We start from the raw sequence: 21272 nt of genomic DNA, 5'->3' as shown, positions 1-21272 counted from the left end.
GTATCAGCACGGTGTGCTCCAGGAGGCTACTGTACGGCACCAACGGAAAGAAAGTGTTCATTGGTCATCCATTAGATCCCAGTAACAAAGCGCTGCCCGTGCCCTCCGACACACGACCACATTACCGGGAGCAGTTGCCGCTGCCGCTTCGGCATCAATAACTGGCCGTGTTTGCGATTGAAAAATACGTGTCTGCACGTTCATTGCAGAACATGATCCGGCCTTCACAATTGCTCAGCCACTGACCAATCTGTGTAAAAGCTATGTGAAGACCATGCCGCCTTGACAAAAACTGACCGATTCCAATCAACATGCCAGCTGTTCCCATGGCAACACAGGCGCAGGTAAGAGAGTGACGGAGAAAGTGTCCCCATTACGCAGCATGCTTGTTTTGTTCCATAAGGAAAGGAAAGCAAAGGAAGAAAAGGAAAACAAAATATCCTACATCTAAAATAAAATAAAAGTGTTTTGGCGCCTCATCGCTGGCGCCGTGGGCACAGTCGGTACCGTCAGAGAGGGAGCGATGGCTATTTTAGATCAGGGGCTTTTCATAAAACATGCGCACCCCTAACGACGCCACCGCTAAGCCTCAGCAAAAAAAAAAACAAGTCTGGCTTTTTTTCCCCACAGCATTTACTTTTACTTACTTACTTTACTCACTACATTTATTATGAGCCTACTTTAAGATTTTTACTCAAGTAGTATTCTAATGAGTGACTTGTTTGATTCATTTTCTACTACTACTTTACTACTCAAGCGTGGTTTCGAGTACTTTTTCCACCACTGGGAATGGAGTTCCCTTAACTTGCCGATACGAGTTCTGAGTACTCACTCTTGGGTACGATACTAGGTACAGGTCCAAATACTGGCATTTTCAATTATAATATTAATGAGGTCACTGATTTTGAAGATCCCGTGTGAGGCTTAATACCTTCTATATGCCGGGTATTTTGAAAACCTTAATGACAATATACTATATTGCAGTTGGAAGAGCCTTGTGACGTTGGAGCTGCTACTGTTTCTTCCCTGAACTCGACTTGTTTTTCTTCCAACAGGGACGCAACTTGACCCTAGCCTTCCAAGCTGCTGAGAGCATCGGCATCAAACCCTCCCTAGTGAGTTGAGGGCACCGCACGCACGCACGCACGCACGCACGCACGCACGCACGCACACACACGCACACACACACACACACACACTTTTGTCAGAGGGGGGTAATGTTTTGATTTGATTAATTCAGAACAGGCCTCTCTGTTTTGCCAACTTTACCAAGGCTCACAGCCCCAAACCGTTGCAGAAACGGATGTTCTGCCTTCCTCTCCAGAACCTTTTCTGAGGTGAAGTCCTTCATCGCTTCCAAGGAAACTGTCACAGCAATTTTTAAATGAACTAATCTTTTGTAATGAAGAGTTCACATCTCATCCCACATCGCTGTTGCTGTGCAGCTTGCTCATGCTATTCACGGGTTGTTAAAAAGTCTGGGGGAAAACAAATTATAATTATCCTATTACAAGGAATCTAATTATATGAACATTTCCAAAAATACATTTTTATGGGTAATGAATTAAATGAAAAAATGAATGATACATACTTTTCAGAGATTCAGAACTAACTAAAGTATATATTTCTGTAGGTACTTTCCGTGGCTCCAAAAGCAAGACATTTTATTTTGCTTTGTATAGTAAATATTCTCTAAGGACTCAAATGTTTATTGCTCTGCTTGGTCTTAAATGAAGCTAAAACTGTTGTTAAATAGATCTTAAAAAGTTACTTGTGGCTTCCTCTCGTGAGAAAAGTAAAAAACGTAATCTAGTAACTAAATAATCTAGACAGTTACACTATACAGCTATAGACAATATACATCATGTCAAATAAGTATTTCAATGGATGGATAGATCCAGCAGCAAACCCTGGAAAGACATTATCATCCACACCCATCAGCCAGATCAGTGTGTAGGATAAGATAAGAGAGATTGATACCTCAGGAATTTGGAGCTTGAGTCAACTCTTTGTCATGTTCCTCAAACTATTCCTGAACAGTTTTTGCAGTGTGGCAGGTGAAAGAGGCCACTGCCATCAGGGAACACCGTTTCCAGGTGTGCAACAATGTTTAGGGAGGTGGAGCGTGTCAAAGTAACATCCACATGAACGCCAGGACCACAAGGTTTCTCAGCAGAACATTGTCCCGAGCGTCACACTGCCCCACTGGCTTGTCTTCTTCCCATAATGCATCCTGGTGACATCTCTTCCCCGGGTAAACGACACACACACACACACACACACACACACACACACACACACACACACACATGATGTAGAAGAAAACATGATTCATCAGACCTCCACCTTCCTCCATTGCTCCATGGTCCAGTTGTGACACTCACGTGTCCATTGTAGGTGCTTTCAGGGGTGGACAGGGGTCATGGCATGGACACTGTGAGCTCCCATACGCAGCAAGCTGCCATGCACTGTGTGTTCTACACCTTTCTATCACAGCAACAATCACTGTTTCACCACTTTGTGCTACAGTAGTTCTTCTGTGGCATCGAACCAGACGGACTAGACGTGGCTCCCCATGTGCATCAATGAGCCTTGGGCCCCATGACCCTGTCGCCGGTTCACCGGTCGTCCTTCCTTGGACACTTTTGGTAGTAACCACTGCACAGCGGGAACAGCCACAAGACCTGTGCTTGTGGAGATGCTCTGACCCAGTCGTCCAGCATCACAATGTGCTCCTTGTCAAAGTGGCTCAGATCCTGACCACGCCCATTTTTCCTGCTTCAACGCATCAACTTCAACAACTGACTGTTCACCTGCTGCCTCATACATCCCAGCCCTTGACAGGTGACGCTGGAATCAGATGATGTTATTTACTTCACCTGTCACAGGTTTTAATGTTGTGGCTGATCAATGTGCATGTAAGTGTGTGTGTGTGTTTATATATGTTGTGTGCAGTTGTAGAGTGGACCTGTAATTGTTGTGAGGGCTGTGGTGTGACTGGGAGTCAGGTTGTGCGCTGCTTCCTGCTGCAGCGTGTGGACTCACGTCCTCGTACTGTACTGTGCTGCAGGTCATGGGCTCCACAAAGCTCCTCACTTCACAACAGCAACACAGGAGGCTCCTACTTGAAATGCTTAAATCAATGTGTTGGATGTGACACCAGGTGACTTCTACAGGCAAAGTGGAGCGTCCCTTTGAAAGCAAAGTCACCAAAGTCACCAAAGTCACGTCTCTGCAACTCAAGGTTATCAGGAGCTGTGGGTCATGTAAACAAGACCCATTTCAACTACATACATGTCTCTCTGTCTCTCTGTCTCTACACATGTCTCTCTGTCTCTACACATGTCTCTCTGTCTCTCTGTCTCTACACATGTCTGTCTGTCTCTACACATGTCTGTCTGTCTCTATACATGTCTCTCTGTCTCTCTGTCTCTCTGTCTCTACACATGTCTCTCTGTCTCTACACATGTCTGTCTGTCTCTATACATGGCTCTCTGTCTCTCTGTCTCTACACATGTCTCTCTGTCTCTACACATGTCTCTCTGTCTCTACACATGTCTGTCTGTCTCTATACATGTCTCTCTGTCTCTACACATGTTTCTCTGTCTCTATACATGTCTGTCTGTCTCTATACATGTCTCTCTGTCTCTCTGTCTCTACACATGTCTCTCTGTCTCTACACATGTCTCTCTGTCTCGCTGTCTCTACACATGTCTGTCTGTCTCTACACATGTCTGTCTGTCTCTATACATGTCTCTCTGTCTCTCTGTCTCTACACATGTCTCTCTGTCTCTACACATGTCTGTCTGTCTCTATACATGTCTCTCTGTCTCTACACATGTTTCTCTGTCTCTATACATGTCTGTCTGTCTCTATACATGTCTCTCTGTCTGTCTGTCTCTACACATGTCTCTCTGTCTCTACACATGTCTCTCTGTCTTTACACATGTCTCTCTGTCTCTATACATGTCTCTCTGTCTCTATACATGTCTCTCTGTCTCTTTGTCTCTATACAAGTCTCTCTGTCTCTACATGTCTCTCTGTCTCTATACATGTCTCTCTGTCTCTACATGTCTCTCTGTCTCTATACATGTCTCTCTGTCTCTACACATGTCTCTCTGTCTCTACATATGTCTCTCTGTCTCTCTGTCTCTACACATGTCTCTTGTCTCTTCACATGTCTCTCTGTCTCTACACATGTCTCTCTGTCTCTATACATGTCTCTCTGTCTCTACACATGTCTCTCTGTCGCTATACATGTCTCTCTGTCTCTACACATGTCTCTTGTCTCTACACATGTCTCTCTTGTCTCTACACATGTCTCTCTGTCTCTAGACATGTCTCTCTGTCTCTACACGTCTCTTGTCTCTACACGTCTCTCTGTCTCTCTACAGGCAAAGTGGAGCGTCCTTTTTAAAGCAAAGTCACGAAAGTCACGTCTCTGCAACTCAAGGTTATCAGGAGCTGTGGGTCATGTAAACAAGACCCATTTCAACTACATACATGTCTCTCTGTCTCTATGCATGTCTCTCTGTCTCTACACATGTCTCTCTGTCTCTATACATGTCTCTCTGTCTCTACACATGTCTCTCTGTCTCTATACACGTCTCTCTGTCTCTATACATGTCACTCTGTCTCTACACATGTCTCTCTGTCTCTATACATGTCTCTCTGTCTCTACACATGTCTCTTGTCTCTACACATGTCTCTCTGTCTCTTCACATGTCTCTCTGTCTCTCTGTCTCTACACATGTCTCTCTGTCTCTACACGTCTCTTGTCTCTACACATGTCTCTCTGTCTCTACACATGTCTCTTGTCTCTACACATGTCTCTCTGTCTCTACACATGTCTCTCTGTCTCTTTGTCTCTATACAAGTCTCTCTGTCGCTACACGTCTTTTTGTCTCTTTGTCTCTATACATGTCTGTCTCTACACATGTCTCTTGTCTCTACACATGTCTCTCTGTCTCTACACATGTCTCTTGTCTCTACACGTCTCTCTGTCTCTACACATGTCTCTATGTCTCTCTGTCGCTATACATGTCTCTCTGTCTCTACACGTCTCTCTGTCTCTACACATGTCTCTCTGTCTCTACACGTCTCTCTGTCTCTATACATGTCTCTCTGTCTCTACACATGTCTCTTGTCTCCACACATGTCTCTCTGTCTCTACACATGTCTCTCTGTCTCTACACATGTCTCTTGTCTCTACACATGTCTCTCTGTCTCTTCACATGTCTCTCTGTCTCTCTGTCTCTACACATGTCTCTCTGTCTCTACACGTCTCTTGTCTCTACACATGTCTCTCTGTCTCTACACATGTCTCTCTGTCTGTTTGTCTCTATACAAGTCTCTCTGTCTCTACACGTCTTTTTGTCTCTTTGTCTCTACACGTCTCTCTGTCTCTACACATGTCTCTTGTCTCTACACGTCTCTCTGTCTCTACACATGTCTCTATGTCTCTCTGTCGCTATACATGTCTCTCTGTCTCTACACATGTCTCTTGTCTCTACACATGTCTCTCTGTCTCTACACATGTCTCTCTGTCTCTATACATGTTTCTCTGTCTCTACACATGTCTCTTGTCTCCACACATGTCTCTCTGTCTCTACACATGTCTCTCTGTCTCTACACGTCTCTTGTCTCTACACGTCTCTCTGTCTCTCTACAGGCAAAGTGGAGCGTCCTTTTTGAAGCAAAGTCACGAAAGTCACGTCTCTGCAACTCAAGGTTATCAGGAGCTGTGGGTCATGTAGACAAGACCCATTTCAACTACATACATGTCTCTCTGTCTCTCTGTCTCTACACATGTCTCTCTGTCTCTTCACATGTCTCTCTGTCTCTCTGTCTCTACACATGTCTCTCTGTCTCTACACATCTCTTGTCTCTACACATGTCTCTCTGTCTCTACACATGTCTCTCTGTCTCTTTGTCTCTATACAAGTCTCTCTGTCTCTACACGTCTTTTTGTCTCTTTGTCTCTACACATGTCTCTCTGTCTCTACACATGTCTCTTGTCTCTACACGTCTCTCTGTCTCTACACATGTCTCTATGTCTCTCTGTCGCTATACATGTCTCTCTGTCTCTACACGTCTCTCTGTCTCTACACATGTCTCTCTGTCTCTACACGTCTCTCTGTCTCTATACATGTCTCTCTGTCTCTACACATGTCTCTTGTCTCCACACATGTCTCTCTGTCTCTACACATGTCTCTCTGTCTCTACACATGTCTCTTGTCTCTACACATGTCTCTCTGTCTCTTCACATGTCTCTCTGTCTCTCTGTCTCTACACATGTCTCTCTGTCTCTACACGTCTCTTGTCTCTACACATGTCTCTCTGTCTCTACACATGTCTCTCTGTCTCTTTGTCTCTATACAAGTCTCTCTGTCTCTACACGTCTTTTTGTCTCTTTGTCTCTACACGTCTCTCTGTCTCTACACATGTCTCTTGTCTCTACACGTCTCTCTGTCTCTACACATGTCTCTATGTCTCTCTGTCGCTATACATGTCTCTCTGTCTCTACACATGTCTCTTGTCTCTACACATGTCTCTCTGTCTCTACACACGTCTCTCTGTCTCTCTACAGGCAAAGTGGAGCGTCCTTTTTGAAGCAAAGTCACGAAAGTCACGTCTCTGCAACTCAAGGTTATCAGGAGCTGTGGGTCATGTAAACAAGACCCATTTCAACTACATACATGTCTCTCTGTCTCTCTGTCTCTACACATGTCTCTCTGTCTCTTCACATGTCTCTCTGTCTCTCTGTCTCTACACATGTCTCTCTGTCTCTACACATCTCTTGTCTCTACACATGTCTCTCTGTCTCTACACATGTCTCTCTGTCTCTTTGTCTCTATACAAGTCTCTCTGTCTCTACACGTCTTTTTGTCTCTTTGTCTCTACACATGTCTCTCTGTCTCTACACATGTCTCTTGTCTCTACACGTCTCTCTGTCTCTACACATGTCTCTATGTCTCTCTGTCGCTATACATGTCTCTCTGTCTCTACACGTCTCTCTGTCTCTACACATGTCTCTCTGTCTCTACACATGTCTCCCCGTCTCTATACATGTTTCTCTGTCTCTACACATGTCTCTTGTCTCCACACATGTCTCTCTGTCTCTACACATGTCTCTCTGTCTCTACACGTCTCTTGTCTCTACACGTCTCTCTGTCTCTCTACAGGCAAAGTGGAGCGTCCTTTTTAAAGCAAAGTCACGAAAGTCACGTCTCTGCAACTCAAGGTTATCAGGAGCTGTGGGTCATGTAAACAAGACCCATTTCAACTACATACATGTCTCTCTGTCTCTCTGTCTCTACACATGTCTCTCTGTCTCTCTGTCTCTCTGTCTCTACACATGTCTCTCTGTCTCTACACATGTCTTTCTGTCTCTCTGTCTCTACACATGTCTCTCTGTCTCTACACATGTCTGTCTGTCTCTACACATGTCTGTCTGTCTCTATACATGTCTCTCTGTCTCTACACATGTCTCTTGTCTCTACACATGTCTCTCTGTCTCTATACATGTCTCTCTGTCTCTACACGTCTCTTGTCTCTACACGTCTCTCTGTCTCTCTACAGGCAAAGTGGAGCGTCCTTTTTAAAGCAAAGTCACGAAAGTCACGTCTCTGCAACTCAAGGTTATCAGGAGCTGTGGGTCATGTAAACAAGACCCATTTCAACTACATACATGTCTCTCTGTCTCTCTGTCTCTACACATGTCTCTCTGTCTCTACACGTCTCTTGTCTCTACACGTCTCTCTGTCTCTCTACAGGCAAAGTGGAGCGTCCTTTTTAAAGCAAAGTCACGAAAGTCACGTCTCTGCAACTCAAGGTTATCAGGAGCTGTGGGTCATGTAAACAAGACCCATTTCAACTACATACATGTCTCTCTGTCTCTACACATTTCTCTCTGTCTCTACACATGTCTTTCTGTCTCTCTGTCTCTACACATGTCTCTCTGTCTCTACACATGTCTGTCTGTCTCTACACATGTCTGTCTGTCTCTATACATGTCTCTCTGTCTCTCTGTCTCTCTGTCTCTCTGTCTCTACACATGTCTCTCTGTCTCTACACATGTTTCTCTGTCTCTATACATGTCTCTCTGTCTCTACACATGTCTGTCTGTCTCTATACATGTCTCTCTGTCTCTACACATGTCTCTCTGTCTCTATACATGTCTCTCTGTCTCTCTGTCTCTACACATTTCTCTCTGTCTCTACACATGTCTTTCTGTCTCTCTGTCTCTACACATGTCTCTCTGTCTCTACACATGTCTGTCTGTCTCTACACATGTCTGTCTGTCTCTATACATGTCTCTCTGTCTCTCTGTCTCTCTGTCTCTCTGTCTCTCTGTCTCTACACATGTCTCTCTGTCTCTACACATGTTTCTCTGTCTCTATACATGTCTCTCTGTCTCTACACATGTCTGTCTGTCTCTATACATGTCTCTCTGTCTCTACACATGTCTCTCTGTCTCTATACATGTCTCTCTGTCTCTATACATCTCTCTCTGTCTCTTTGTCTCTATACAAGTCTCTCTGTCTCTACATGTCTCTCTGTCTCTATACATCTCTCTCTGTCTCTACACATGTCTCTCTGTCTCTACATATGTCTCTCTGTCTCTCTGTCTCTACACATGTCTCTTGTCTCTTCACATGTCTCTCTGTCTCTACACATGTCTCTCTGTCTCTATACATGTCTCTATGTCTCTCTGTCTCTACACGTTTCTCTGTCTCTATACATGTCTCTATGTCTCTCTGTCTCTACACATGTCTCTCTGTCTCTATACATGTCTCTCTGTCTCTACACATGTCTCTTGTCTCTACACATGTCTCTCTGTCTCTTCACATGTCTCTCTGTCTCTCTGTCTCTACACATGTCTCTCTGTCTCTACACGTCTCTTGTCTCTACACATGTCTCTCTGTCTCTACACATGTCTCTTGTCTCTACACATGTCTCTCTGTCTCTTTGTCTCTATACAAGTCTCTCTGTCTCTACACGTCTTTTTGTCTCTTTGTCTCTATACATGTCTCTCTGTCTCTACACATGTCTCTTGTCTCTACACATGTCTCTCTGTCTCTACACATGTCTCTTGTCTCTACACGTCTCTCTGTCTCTACACATGTCTCTATGTCTCTCTGTCGCTATACATGTCTCTCTGTCTCTACACGTCTCTCTGTCTCTACACATGTCTCTCTGTCTCTACACATGTCTCTCTGTCTCTATACATGTCTCTCTGTCTCTACACATGTCTCTTGTCTCCACACATGTCTCTCTGTCTCTTTGTCTCTATACAAGTCTCTCTGTCTCTACACGTCTCTCTGTCTCTATACATGTCTCTCTGTCTCTACACATGTCTCTCTGTCTCTATACATGTCTCTCTGTCTCTACACATGTCTCTTGTCTCTACACATGTCTCTCTGTCTCTTTGTCTCTATACAAGTCTCTCTGTCTCTACACGTCTCTCTGTCTCTATACATGTCTCTCTGTCTCTACACATGTCTCTCTGTCTCTACATATGTCTCTCTGTCTCTCTGTCTCTACACATGTCTCTTGTCTCTTCACATGTCTCTCTGTCTCTACACATGTCTCTCTGTCTCTATACATGTCTCTCTGTCTCTACACATGTCTCTCTGTCTCTACACATGTCTCTTGTCTCTACACATGTCTCTCTGTCTCTTCACATGTCTCTCTGTCTCTCTGTCTCTACACATGTCTCTTGTCTCTACACATGTCTCTCTGTCTCTTCACATGTCTCTCTGTCTCTCTGTCTCTACACATGTCTCTCTGTCTCTACACATGTCTCTTTGTCTCTATACATGTCTCTCTGTCTCTACACATGTCTCTCTGTCTCTATACATGTCTCTCTGTCTCTACACATGTATCTCTGTCTCTATACATGTCTCTCTGTCTCTATACATGTCTCTCTGTCTCTACACATGTCCCTTGTCTCTACACATGTCTCTCTGTCTCTTCACATGTCTCTCTGTCTCTCTGTCTCTACACATGTCTCTTGTCTCTACACATGTCTCTCTGTCTCTTCACATGTCTCTCTGTCTCTCTGTCTCTACACATGTCTCTCTGTCTCTACACATCTCTTGTCTCTACACATGTCTCTCTGTCTCTACACGTCTCTTGTCTCTACACATGTCTCTCTGTCTCTACACATGTCTCTCTGTCTCTTTGTCTCTATACAAGTCTCTCTGTCTCTACACGTCTTTTTGTCTCTTTGTCTCTATACATGTCTCTCTGTCTCTACACATGTCTCTTGTCTCTACACATGTCTCTCTGTCTCTACACATGTCTCTTGTCTCTACACGTCTCTCTGTCTCTACACATGTCTCTCTGTCTCTCTGTCGCTATACATGTCTCTCTGTCTCTACACATGTCTCTCTGTCTCTACACATTTCTCTCTGTCTCTATACATGTCTCTCTGTCTCTACACATGTCTCTTGTCTCTACACATGTCTCTCTGTCTCTATACATGTCTCTCTGTCTCTACACATGTCTCTTGTCTTTACACATGTCTCTCTGTCTCTATACATGTCTCTCTGTCTCTCTGTCGCTATACATGTCTCTCTGTCTCTACACATGTCTCTTGTCTCTACACATGTCTCTCTGTCTCTACACATGTCTCTCTGTCTCTATACATGTCTCTCTGTCTCTACACATGTCTCTTGTCTCTACACATGTCTCTCTGTCTCTATACATGTCTCTCTGTCTCTACACGTCTCTTGTCTCTACACGTCTCTCTGTCTCTCTACAGGCAAAGTGGAGCGTCCTTTTTAAAGCAAAGTCACGAAAGTCACGTCTCTGCAACTCAAGGTTATCAGGAGCTGTGGGTCATGTAAACAAGACCCATTTCAACTACATACATGTCTCTCTGTCTCTCTGTCTCTACACATGTCTCTCTGTCTCTACACATGTCTGTCTGTCTCTATACATGTCTCTCTGTCTCTCTGTCTCTACACATGTTTCTCTGTCTCTATACATGTCTCTCTGTCTCTATACATGTCTCTCTGTCTCTATACATGTCTCTCTGTCTCTCTGTCTCTATACATGTCTCTCTGTCTCTATACGTGTCTCTCTGTCTCTACACGTCTCTCTGTCTCTATACATGTCTCTCTGTTTCTACACATGTCTCTGTCTGTCTCTACACATGTCTCTCTGTCTCTACACATGTCTCTCCGTCTCTCTGTCTCTACACATGTCTCTCTGTCTCTCTGTCTCTACACATGTCTCTCTGTCTCTACACGTCTTCCTGTCTATATTGCTCTCTTTACACACAAAGTTAAAAAGATGGCATGGATTCCATTTAGATTTAGATTTAGATTTAGATTTAGATTTAGATATAGATATAGATATAGATATAGATTTAGATTTAGATATAGATTTAGATTTAGATTTAGATATAGATATAGATATAGATATAGATTTAGATTTAGATTTAGATTTAGATTTAGATTTAGATATAGATATAGATATAGATATAGATTTAGATTTAGATATAGATTTAGATTTAGATTTAGATATAGATATAGATTTAGATTTAGATTTAGATTTAGATATAGATTTAGATTTAGATTTTGATTTAGATTTAGATATGTGCTTTACTGCAAACACAAGCAGTAAAGTGTTGAATCAACTCCAGAAGTAAATCAGCAAACAGGAAATGAATGAACTGTGTCAGTTTAATTCATTTAAATCTCCTTTCTCACCAAAGTATCAAGGTGCTTGACAAAGTTTAATAACGCGTAGTGAAAGTCCTTGAAAAACCCTGACACACACACACATACACACTGCTGTGCCAACGTACAAGGCTGTTTTTTCCGTTTTAAAAAGTTCAACCAACCGTGTTATTCACTGTCACACAGAGAGGACAGACATGGCACCACCACTCAACGGTGTGTGTGTGTGTGTGTGTGTGTGTGTGTGTGTGTGTGTGTGTGTGTGTGTGTGTGTGTGTGTGTGTGTGTGTGTGTGTGTGTGTGTGTGTGTGTGTGTGTGTGTGTGTCAACTGAACAGATTAATGTTGTGGGTTAATTCTCCAAACAACCACACGTCTTGGTCTTGAAACCAGATGAAGGAGTTGACGGCTGGAGGGACTGGTCAGTCAGTCCTGACAAACGTTGCTTGAGGTTCGGTCGCAGTAAATCCATCACTAGGATTCCTACATGAAGTCCTGGCTGCTGACGGAGGGGTTGACGTGGTCACAAGAGGCTGCAGAGTTTTTAAGCCTGTGAAAGTAAAGCTAATGTGACAGAACCAGCCTCCAGAGAGAGGGAGAGAGGGAGGGAGGGAGGGAGGGAGAGAGGGAGAGAGGGAGGGGGAGACACCTGACAGAAACCCTGCAGAGTGTCCTCCACGTCCAGAGGAAAAGCTCAACCCTCACATGCAGATAGGTTGGTCTCATTCTCGTGACCATGTTGAACATGTTGTACAGACTCCTGAGCACAGTTTGGCCGTGGAGATGAGGCCACACCGTCAGACACGAACACCCAACCACTGAGGTGGGATGAGGTTAAAGCATGAGGTTCAGGTGCTTGGGACTGGAGATTCCAAACCTGCATCTAGGTGAGCATTGACAAATAGGACATGGTGCTTGATAGCGGACATTGTGGACTTGACCCACCAGAGAAGGAGTTGGACTCCAGGCAGGACTCCAGGCAGGGCTCCAGGCAGGACTCCAGGTAGGACTCCAGGCAGGGCTCCAGGCAGGGCTCCAGGCAGGACTCCAGGCAGTGCTCCAGGCAGGGCTCCAGGCAGGACTCCAGGCAGGACTCCAGGCAGGACTCCTGGCAAGGCTCCAGGTAGGGCTCCAGGCAGGGCTCCAGGCAGGACTCCAGGCAGGGCTCCAGGCAGGGCTCCAGGCAGGGCTCCAGGTGCCTGGTGGACCAGCTGGGGTGGGGTCTTTCCGTCTTAATGGGAGTCATCCTGCTTTGTGTCCTGGTCCACGGTGTCCAGGAGGTGGACGTAAAATGTCACGATTGGTCATCAGTTCAAAGCAGAGACACGTCCATCTTGTTTTTTTCCATGTTGCCTTGCTTTGAGCCTCCGTGTTGGTAAACGGTCGTTTGTCTGGTGTCTGTTGAACAGGACATGGAGGAGCTGATGAAGACGGACCGACCGGACTGGCAGAGCGTCATGCAGTACGTCTCCCACATCTACAAGTACTTTGAGACGTGAGCAGCGAGGACAAGAGGAGCCATGTTTGGAGGCACTGCAGCACTTTCTGTCCTCCCTCACCCTCCAGCCCCTCCCACAGCGCACTCCTTCTCAGCCGTTGCCAGGGAAGCTGCTTGGTTGCTACGCTGTACTAACTTCCCTCGGAGTTGCGGTTTACATAACTTTTCTTCCGTGACGGGACAATACAGCCTTCACCGTGGCCCAAATCTGCTGAGTTGACATTTGCCGCTGAGCTTTTCCAAACCACCGCATCAGTAAACAATTATCACCGAACAAATCCCGATTGAATTGTTTGGATTTTAATCAACTCTGTTTATACTTTGTTTTTTCCAAGATAATGGTTTTGGGAATTGGAAACCAAAGAGATGAATCAGAGCAAACTGGCTCTTCTTGCTTATTATAGGAGGTGGACGAGGGCTCCCTAGCAAGTGTGTCCCTGGTTCATACGACATGGGAACAGTCGTTGACGTCACCAACCTGCTCCGTGCTGAACCGGAAGCTCCCCCCCCCCCCCCTCTCTCCCCCTCACTATCCTCTCTCTCTCTCTTTTCTTTCTCTCTCTCCCCCTCTCTCTCCTCTCTCTCTCTCTTTTCTTTCTCTCTCTCTCCCCCCTCTCTCTCCTCTCTCTCTCTTTTCTTTCTCTCTCTCCCCCTCTCTCTCCTCTCTCTCTCTCTTTTTTCTTTCTCTCTCCCCCCTCTCTCTCTCTCTTTTCTTTCTCTCTCTTTTCTTTCTCTCTCTCTCCCCCTCTCTCTCCTCTCTCTCTCTCTTTTCTCTCTCTCTTTTTTCTTTCTCTCTCTATCCTCTCTCGCGCTCTCTCTCTCTCTATCCTCTCTCTCTCCCTCTCTCTATCTTCCCCTCTCCCTCTCTCTTTTCTTTCTCTCTCTCTCCCCCTCTCTATCCTCTCTCTCTCTCCCTCCCCCTCTCTCCCCCCCTCTCTATCCTCTCTCTCGCGCTCTCTCTCTTTTTTCTCCCTCTCTCTCTCTCTCTCTCGTGATCAAGTTGCTGCTGCAGTGACATGACTTGCTGAAAATAAAGGAACCTTAAAAGTCAAGCCTCACCGGAAGCTCGCTCTGTCTCTCTTCCTCTCTCTCTTCCGTAGTTTCTTGCTGAATTTGATGTGTTGATGAAGAAGCAGAGACCGCTGACGCTGACTTGAGTAAAATAATAGATTTATTACAAAAGAACAGCATCAGACTGGACTTGCCTAGGATGCCCAGGAGAGAACCGAGCCGAATGGATTCTCTGTTGAATGTCACTCGGGCGTCCTCTTTTATGCCTGTCCACAGACAACATTTACCATTTGGTTCCCCTACATAGGTCACAGGTCACATTTCACTTCCCTTATCACCAGGACCCCTGGTGATGTGCTCTCTCGGGACCCCTGGCACCGTCTCTTAGTAATTATCATACGATGGGGCTGTTCTGGGACGCCACACATTCCAAGACTCTCTCTCTCTCTCTCTCTCTCTCTCTCTCTCTCTCTCTCTCTCTCTCTCTCTCTCGCTCTCTCTCTCTCTCCGTTGTTCATCTGCTCGCTGTGCTGCAAACACTGCGTCGTTGGCCTCCTTGCAGTTTACATGATGGAGGTGCAGGTTCTGTGTTGGCGTGCAGGCGTTCCGTGGCGTGCAGGTGTTCCGTGGCGTGCAGGTGTTCCGTGGCGTGCAGGTGTTTCGTGGCGTGCATCCATCTAAACCTGGGCTGGATTTGGGCCAATGTGACTCTGGACTCTTAAAGTGAGGCAATCCTCATTGTGAACCTTTCAACCATGGAAGCAGCTGGTTGCTGTTGTTCTTGAAGTTCTCCTTTGCAGCCTGCAGAGCACAGGACGTGGCCTTTGTGTGTTCATGTTCATATTGTGGTTCAAGGAAAGACACTCGGACAGATTTCAGTCTGTGCTGCCATCGGCGTTGTTACACTAAAAGTTACACTTTGTAGAAATGATATTTGATGAAACCGGATTGTTTTTCTCGTAGCTTTGCACTATGGCCGCTTCACTTCCCTGAGAAGCGACTTTGTTTGTTCTCGCACAAAGAAAATAAAAGTTTTACTCTGCTTCAAGTTCTGCTCAGATGTTACTATGGTACTGTTACTATGCGGCTGATTTGTGACATAAATCAATAAATAAAATGTTTGATTTTTGGAAACTCTAGAGTACCATTTCAACATGTAAGAGCTCATTACATGGTCAGTACAATTGAACCAAATCTACCTTTGCAGATAAAGAATCGATATATAAAAGTGTTATTTATCTATTTACACGATGTGTTCTGAAAAGATCGAACAAGATGTGACAGATGTGTTTGCTGTTTTCTATATTTTCAGGCACCTCTGGAGGCCTCTTGAATGATTATTGATCAATAAAGGTTTGTTAAGTTTGTAATCAATGTCTATCTTCCTCTCATGAATCCTCCTCCGTGTAAACTCGGGCAGCGCATGGAGCCACGCCCACATGTCAGCTGACGGTCAGCTGACATGTGGGCGTGGCTGGCCGTCTGAGAGCCGACTGATAACGTGCACCGATCACTGCTCTTCAACTCTCCTGCATATGCACAAAATCACCATGACAAGAAGCTACATGCTAATGCTACATGTGACTGATTTGACAAATTTTGCTGACATTCTCATGAGCTCCACGCTGCGTTCATTGGAACCAGGATATCTGTCATTCTGAGTCGGAAGTCAACTTACGAGCTAAAGCCGGCTTTACACCTAATTTGACGCAAACGCGTCCAACAGTCGGATCCTCCCCCCTAGGGGCTAAAATCTGGGTTCTCAATTGATGATTTCTTAAACTGCATGTAACGATAGAAACCAACTGTAAGAACTGTTTACAAAGTTTGCGTCCCACTATGTTAACATTAAAACCGTGTGTAAACTGAGCCTTTCACTTTCTCTCGCCTCCTGTATGTTTTGACCGATCATGTTGCTGGGCAGGATCTGTTGGCCACCTCGCATGGAATGAGTCCCTCCTGGAAACCACCTCGTCTGTCCCAGCCCTAACCCTTGAAGAATTGTACTTGTTCTTCCAGAATCGCTCCCAAATCCCCGCTTGGCTCATAGGGAACAATTCAATTTTTCCCGTAGCCCCTGCTACAATTTATGTTTTCGACAAGCTACAATACCCTGCAGGGACCAACATTCTTAGACAAGGTTTCTGTAAAGGTTTCCAGTTGTTAGCAGTGTGCAGAGCAGCCACTGTGGAAACACACTTCTTAAAATCCTCGTGTGCAAGCTCCATCTTGCCACTCGGGAGGAGGACTTTCTCTTCGGTACGATGTCCCCGCAACACTCCAGAAACGGAGCGTGTCCCGTTAGAAAAGGACGGCCGGGATCCCAGGGTGACGCAGCCTAAATATAAACACTTTTCTCTTTGGTGAGTGGTCGCAGTATAAAAGTAATTATGCACAGCGAGCGCATACTGCCTTGCATACTTTGTCCGTGGTTTTGACAACTTCTGAATTAATCTCTTAGTTTTTGGATTTTCTCGCCGGGTCGTTGCCTCCAACGTCTTTAATGGAGCTTACGTGGTTTGTTGGAATAGTAACTCTGTCCAGGATTCAGCAGCATTCAGATGTTTGAATTGGTCCATCAGCCCCAAGAAAACTCTGTGCCTGAGAAGTAAAACATTGACCCTGGAACACTGAGTGGAAAATGGAACGAGGTCTTCGTCTCTTTCCCAACATTTCTCCAAGGTAAACTATCGCACACAGAAACATATCGGTTCTTTTCTGCTTTTTTCAACGGCGGTTTGGTTCCACAGAGAAATGTCACCGTGTGAAGAACCACTTTTTGACTGATTTTTTAACAGATACTTCATGGTCCTCAGACAGTTCTTTGCAATTTATGGTTCTTCGTATGGTTCTTACAGTTTCAAGTCCCAGGTTTTCTCCAAGTCACCGCAGCGGGAGCCAACAAAGCTCGTTAAGACTCGGTGGCATGAAAAGTTGGGCCTTAAACTCGACTGAGTATGGCGGCGACCTGGTGGCGTGGCCTTTCTGCGCCGCTGTCCCGGTTTTCCCATCCAAGTCGCTGCAGAGCTTCCTTCGACCAGATGATGGGAAGAGACGACCACTCTTGTTAAGACTCGGTGGCTCGACGAGTTAGGCCGCTTGAGGGTTCGATTCCTGAGGGGCCTTGAAAGCAGGCGGCCCCGAGGGCTCCTTTAAGCGTCCATAGAGCTTCTGACGCATATTGGTAAGAATATAAATATTTATACTTTTTTTTTTTTCAATGAGTTTTCATACAGCTGTTTTTTTTTCATAACAGCCTGTGACTCACATGAAAGTGAAATTGGAATATTATTAATATACAGTCTCTTATTCAATCTTTTAAAAATCAAAACACAGAGACATAAGCAAGTTTAAATAGAAATATTTTGCAGTTTATGGTTTATATAAATGCTCGATTGGCAATATATTGTATGTATATTGTACAATATATTGTCTGTGATTTTATCATAATGTTGTGATATACTGTAATTAAATGTTGTCTTTATGTCTGCATTGGAGTAAAGGAATTAGTGCTTCAACCTGTATAATATTTAACATGTGAATATATATGTGTGAATATATATACATGTGTCTGAACACAATAAAAATATATTTCCAATCGGGCATTAATATAAACCAAAAACTATTCAAAATATTCAATACCAACAAAACAGCTATTTCCAATATAAATAGTGAAATTAAATGATTTGAGGTCATACTTCACGTTTGGATTTAATATAAAATAAGTTTGGGATTTTTTAGAAAGATGGAACTTAACTTTGGCTTTCCTGTGGGTGATCGACATAGACAGACGCATTGAAATAGAAAGGAAAATAGACTTCTGACAACTGTGACACAGAAAAAAGTTTGTTCCTGGTTCATTCTTGGACGACTCAGTTCCTCTCTCTCTGTCTCACCCACAGGAAAGTGAGGTTAGGGTTAGGGTTAGGCGTGGTTTAAGCAGCCACACCTGTTTTGGGTCTAGGTTATTGCGCCCAGGGTCAGGGTGGCTGTACGCCTGTTGCTCATTAGAGCAATCAACAAGCAACAGGTTAAACTCCCATCCCCATTTTTGGGAGTTGTAAAATGTCCAACTAAATTGTGGGTTTCCTGCCTGCCCAAATAGTCTGCCATTGCTTTATTAATGTCTCTAATATCATTTGGTTTTAAAATCACAAAAACCATGGACATAGGGTCAATTAATTTAAGAAGAATTGTCATCTTAATAAGATTAATTCTGCCAAGAAAGGATATTGGAAGATTCCTGCATCTTATCATATTTTCTAGGGGTTCCCAGATAGTTGAGCCCTGCAGGGGCCCAGCGAAATGAGAAAACAAAATCAGGTTCAACATGTCCAGCACAGCTCACTAAGGGCGTTATTTCAGGCTTTTTGAAGTTAACTTTGTACCCAGATATCAGTCTGAATTCTACATTAGACACATTCTATCAGACCTAGGACCAAATAAATTTAATCTGTTAAGGTCAAAAGGACATCATCAGCGTAAAATAGAATCTTATGTTGTTTTGTCCCTATTATTGTTCCTTTAATATTTCAGTTTTTTGTCGAATAGCTATTGCTCTATAGCCAGGGGAAACAGAAGTGGGGACAGCGGACTTCCTTGGGCCGTACCTCTTGTTAGTTTAAAGGGTGCTGACTCAAGACCATTTGTCAAGACAGAGGCTGTGGCCGTCTTATACAAATGTTTAAGCCAACCTAAAAAGCAAAATCTAGTTTGCAGGCATTTGCCGACCCCTTCCTCCTTTTTCACTACCGCTATGGAGAAGTCCTGGTAGAAAGACACACCCTGGCCCTCCGCTTTTATCCTGCCCTTGTGTCTTGCCGTGTACAGGATGCTCCGCTTGTCGCTATAGTTGTGTGGCCTCACTTAGGCAGCCCTTGGAGCTTCCTTACAATCTCAGTGGGGGTCCGGTGCGGTGGGCTCGATCTTGACCCGGTCTTCTTGTATGCCCAGGACTTCTGAAATTCAGTTTTCAAAGAACCCCACCGTGTCCCTACCCTCCAAGCGTTGTTTAAGCCCAAGGATTCTCACATTCTGCCGCCGGCTTTGGTTCCCAAAACCGTCCTGCAAAACAAAAAAATCCAGATCCGAGACCAGCTGTTCCACAGTCCCCATCCTCTCAACCAGAGTGTCGAATTTCTCAGAGAGCTCGTTGACCGGTTTGAGCATGACGGCTAACTCACTGTCTGACATCTGGCCGATGTCGGTGGTCACTCATTCCACTATCAAGTCGTCCTGTTGTACATTCATCTCCCCTGGGTCGGTTAAGTTAGCCACTGGCACTGTGTCATCGTAGTAAGCATGCTCGCTAGCTTGGCTTGCAAGCGTAAAATTAGCAATGGATTTTCCTCCCTCCTTATGATTGTCTTTACTCTTATTCGACCTAGGCATAGTGAAAAGGTTTTCCAGGGACATTATAACCACCATCATCACGTTTGAGAGTAGTTAGGTGGCAAGAAATACATTGAAATATTAAGTCAATCCAGTGGATAGGTGAAAATTCTACACCTGTCCAGCTCCGTTCATCATATGACCCCCCAACAACTTTATTTTTAACAATATTCATCAGAAGCTCTCCGGGCGCTTTTAAACGTGCCCTCTGACTGCCGGCTTTCAAATGCTCACTTGGTAATCAAACACTCAAGTCTGCAAAACCTGAAGCTTTCATCCGGCAGCCTACGCCATCGAGCCACCGAGTCTTAGCAGGAGCTGTAGTCTCCTCCCATCGTCTCATTGAAGGAACCTCTGTGGTGACTTGGATGGAAATATTGGGACTAGAACCTGTGACAGCAGCGTCTGGACACATCATGCCACCCGGTCGCCTTCTCACTCAGCCCTGTATTTCGGATGCTTTTAAACATGTCGCCCTCATTCAGCAGCTTCACTCTTCGAGCCACAGAGTCTTTAGAGCTAAACTATTGAGCAGCTCACATGTAACAACTGACCTTTTCAGATTTCCGTGTCTTTGGCGCATGCAATTTCAAGCTTTAAATTGTACAAAAAAGCCCAAAAATTGTTTTCTGCTAAATGCAAACACATATACACATAACCTCAAATCTTTTTTTTTTCACTATTTATATTGAAAACAGCTGTTTTAATGTGTGTTGTGTTGAATATTTTGAATATCTTGTTTACAGTATATATTAATGCTTGATTGGCAATATTGTCTGGGATTTTATATCGTTAAATGTTGTCTTCGAGTCTGCATTGAAGTAAAGAAATGTATTTTATTAACTCCATAGACTGTTCCTATGAGTGTTTAGACCTGTATAATATTTAAAATATTGAAAATATATATCTCATCTCTTCAAAGTCCACCTGGGCCCTACTGCACTGAGCTGTCGACCTTCCCCTTTACTTTCTAACTCTAGGTCGAACTTTCCTGTTGAAACAAGAGAAATAAAAACTCTGCTTGTTCCTGCAGAAGGTTTAGTTGTGACTGTTGATACAGATGCTTGTATTTATATATTTATTGTGAGTTGCATTGGACAACAGTATCTGATCGATGACATCACGTAATGTTATGTGATGTACAATCCCCCAAATAGCCTCAAATGATCCATATTCAGGTATGAGACTATATTACTTTCTATGTTTTAAACATAAAGTCACTAAATCACATTTTCACTGAATATAAAGCCATATACTGTATATGTAATTACATAAAGATAAATGAATACTATAAATGTATTTATAGTTGACATAACTATAAATCCCCCCCCTGCTTGTTGCGTGAGGGAAAGGCGGGACCCGCCGCCAAACAATGGAAACAGCACATGGAGCAGCTCGGGCGTCATGCAATGCTCTGAATGTCTGTTCCTCGCCTGAAGAGAAGCTTTCCCTGGAGGCTCTTTGCGGAGCTCCAACCTTCCTCGAAGGACCTGAAGCGCCAACGCCGCTCGAAGCTCCTGGAGTCGTGCGTAACGCGGCCGCGGCTCTTTGAAAACGCGCGTAATTACGCGCGGAGCCGCGGCGGCGTCGCCCCGCCCGGAGCTGCGTGTCGCGGGGGCGTGGTTTGGTGGAACGCGCCTTCCCTCCGCACGGAGCTGCGCTCGGGTGGGTCCAGTCTGCGGG

The 21272-nt window shown here is 44.6% G+C and overlaps 1 protein-coding gene across 1 annotated transcript in view; it reads left to right on the top strand.

The window, feature by feature from the left end:
- specc1 (sperm antigen with calponin homology and coiled-coil domains 1) overlaps positions 1-13188 on the top strand; it is a gene marked incomplete at its 3' end in the record, with an annotated part of 92839 nt that extends 79651 nt beyond the window's left edge. Inside the window, exons 14-15 of the mRNA XM_080014065.1 lie at positions 1056-1115; positions 13099-13188. Of these exons, the coding sequence (XP_079870191.1) occupies positions 1056-1115; positions 13099-13188 (150 nt within the window). The remainder of the gene's footprint in view (positions 1-1055; positions 1116-13098) is intronic.
- Positions 13189-21272: the final 8084 nt, after the last annotated feature.

Source organism: Zeus faber (genome assembly GCF_960531495.2).
Source record: "Zeus faber genome assembly, chromosome: 14".
In the NCBI taxonomy this organism is placed as follows: domain Eukaryota; kingdom Metazoa; phylum Chordata; class Actinopteri; order Zeiformes; family Zeidae; genus Zeus; species Zeus faber.
This window is presented reverse-complemented; position numbering and strand designations above follow the sequence as displayed.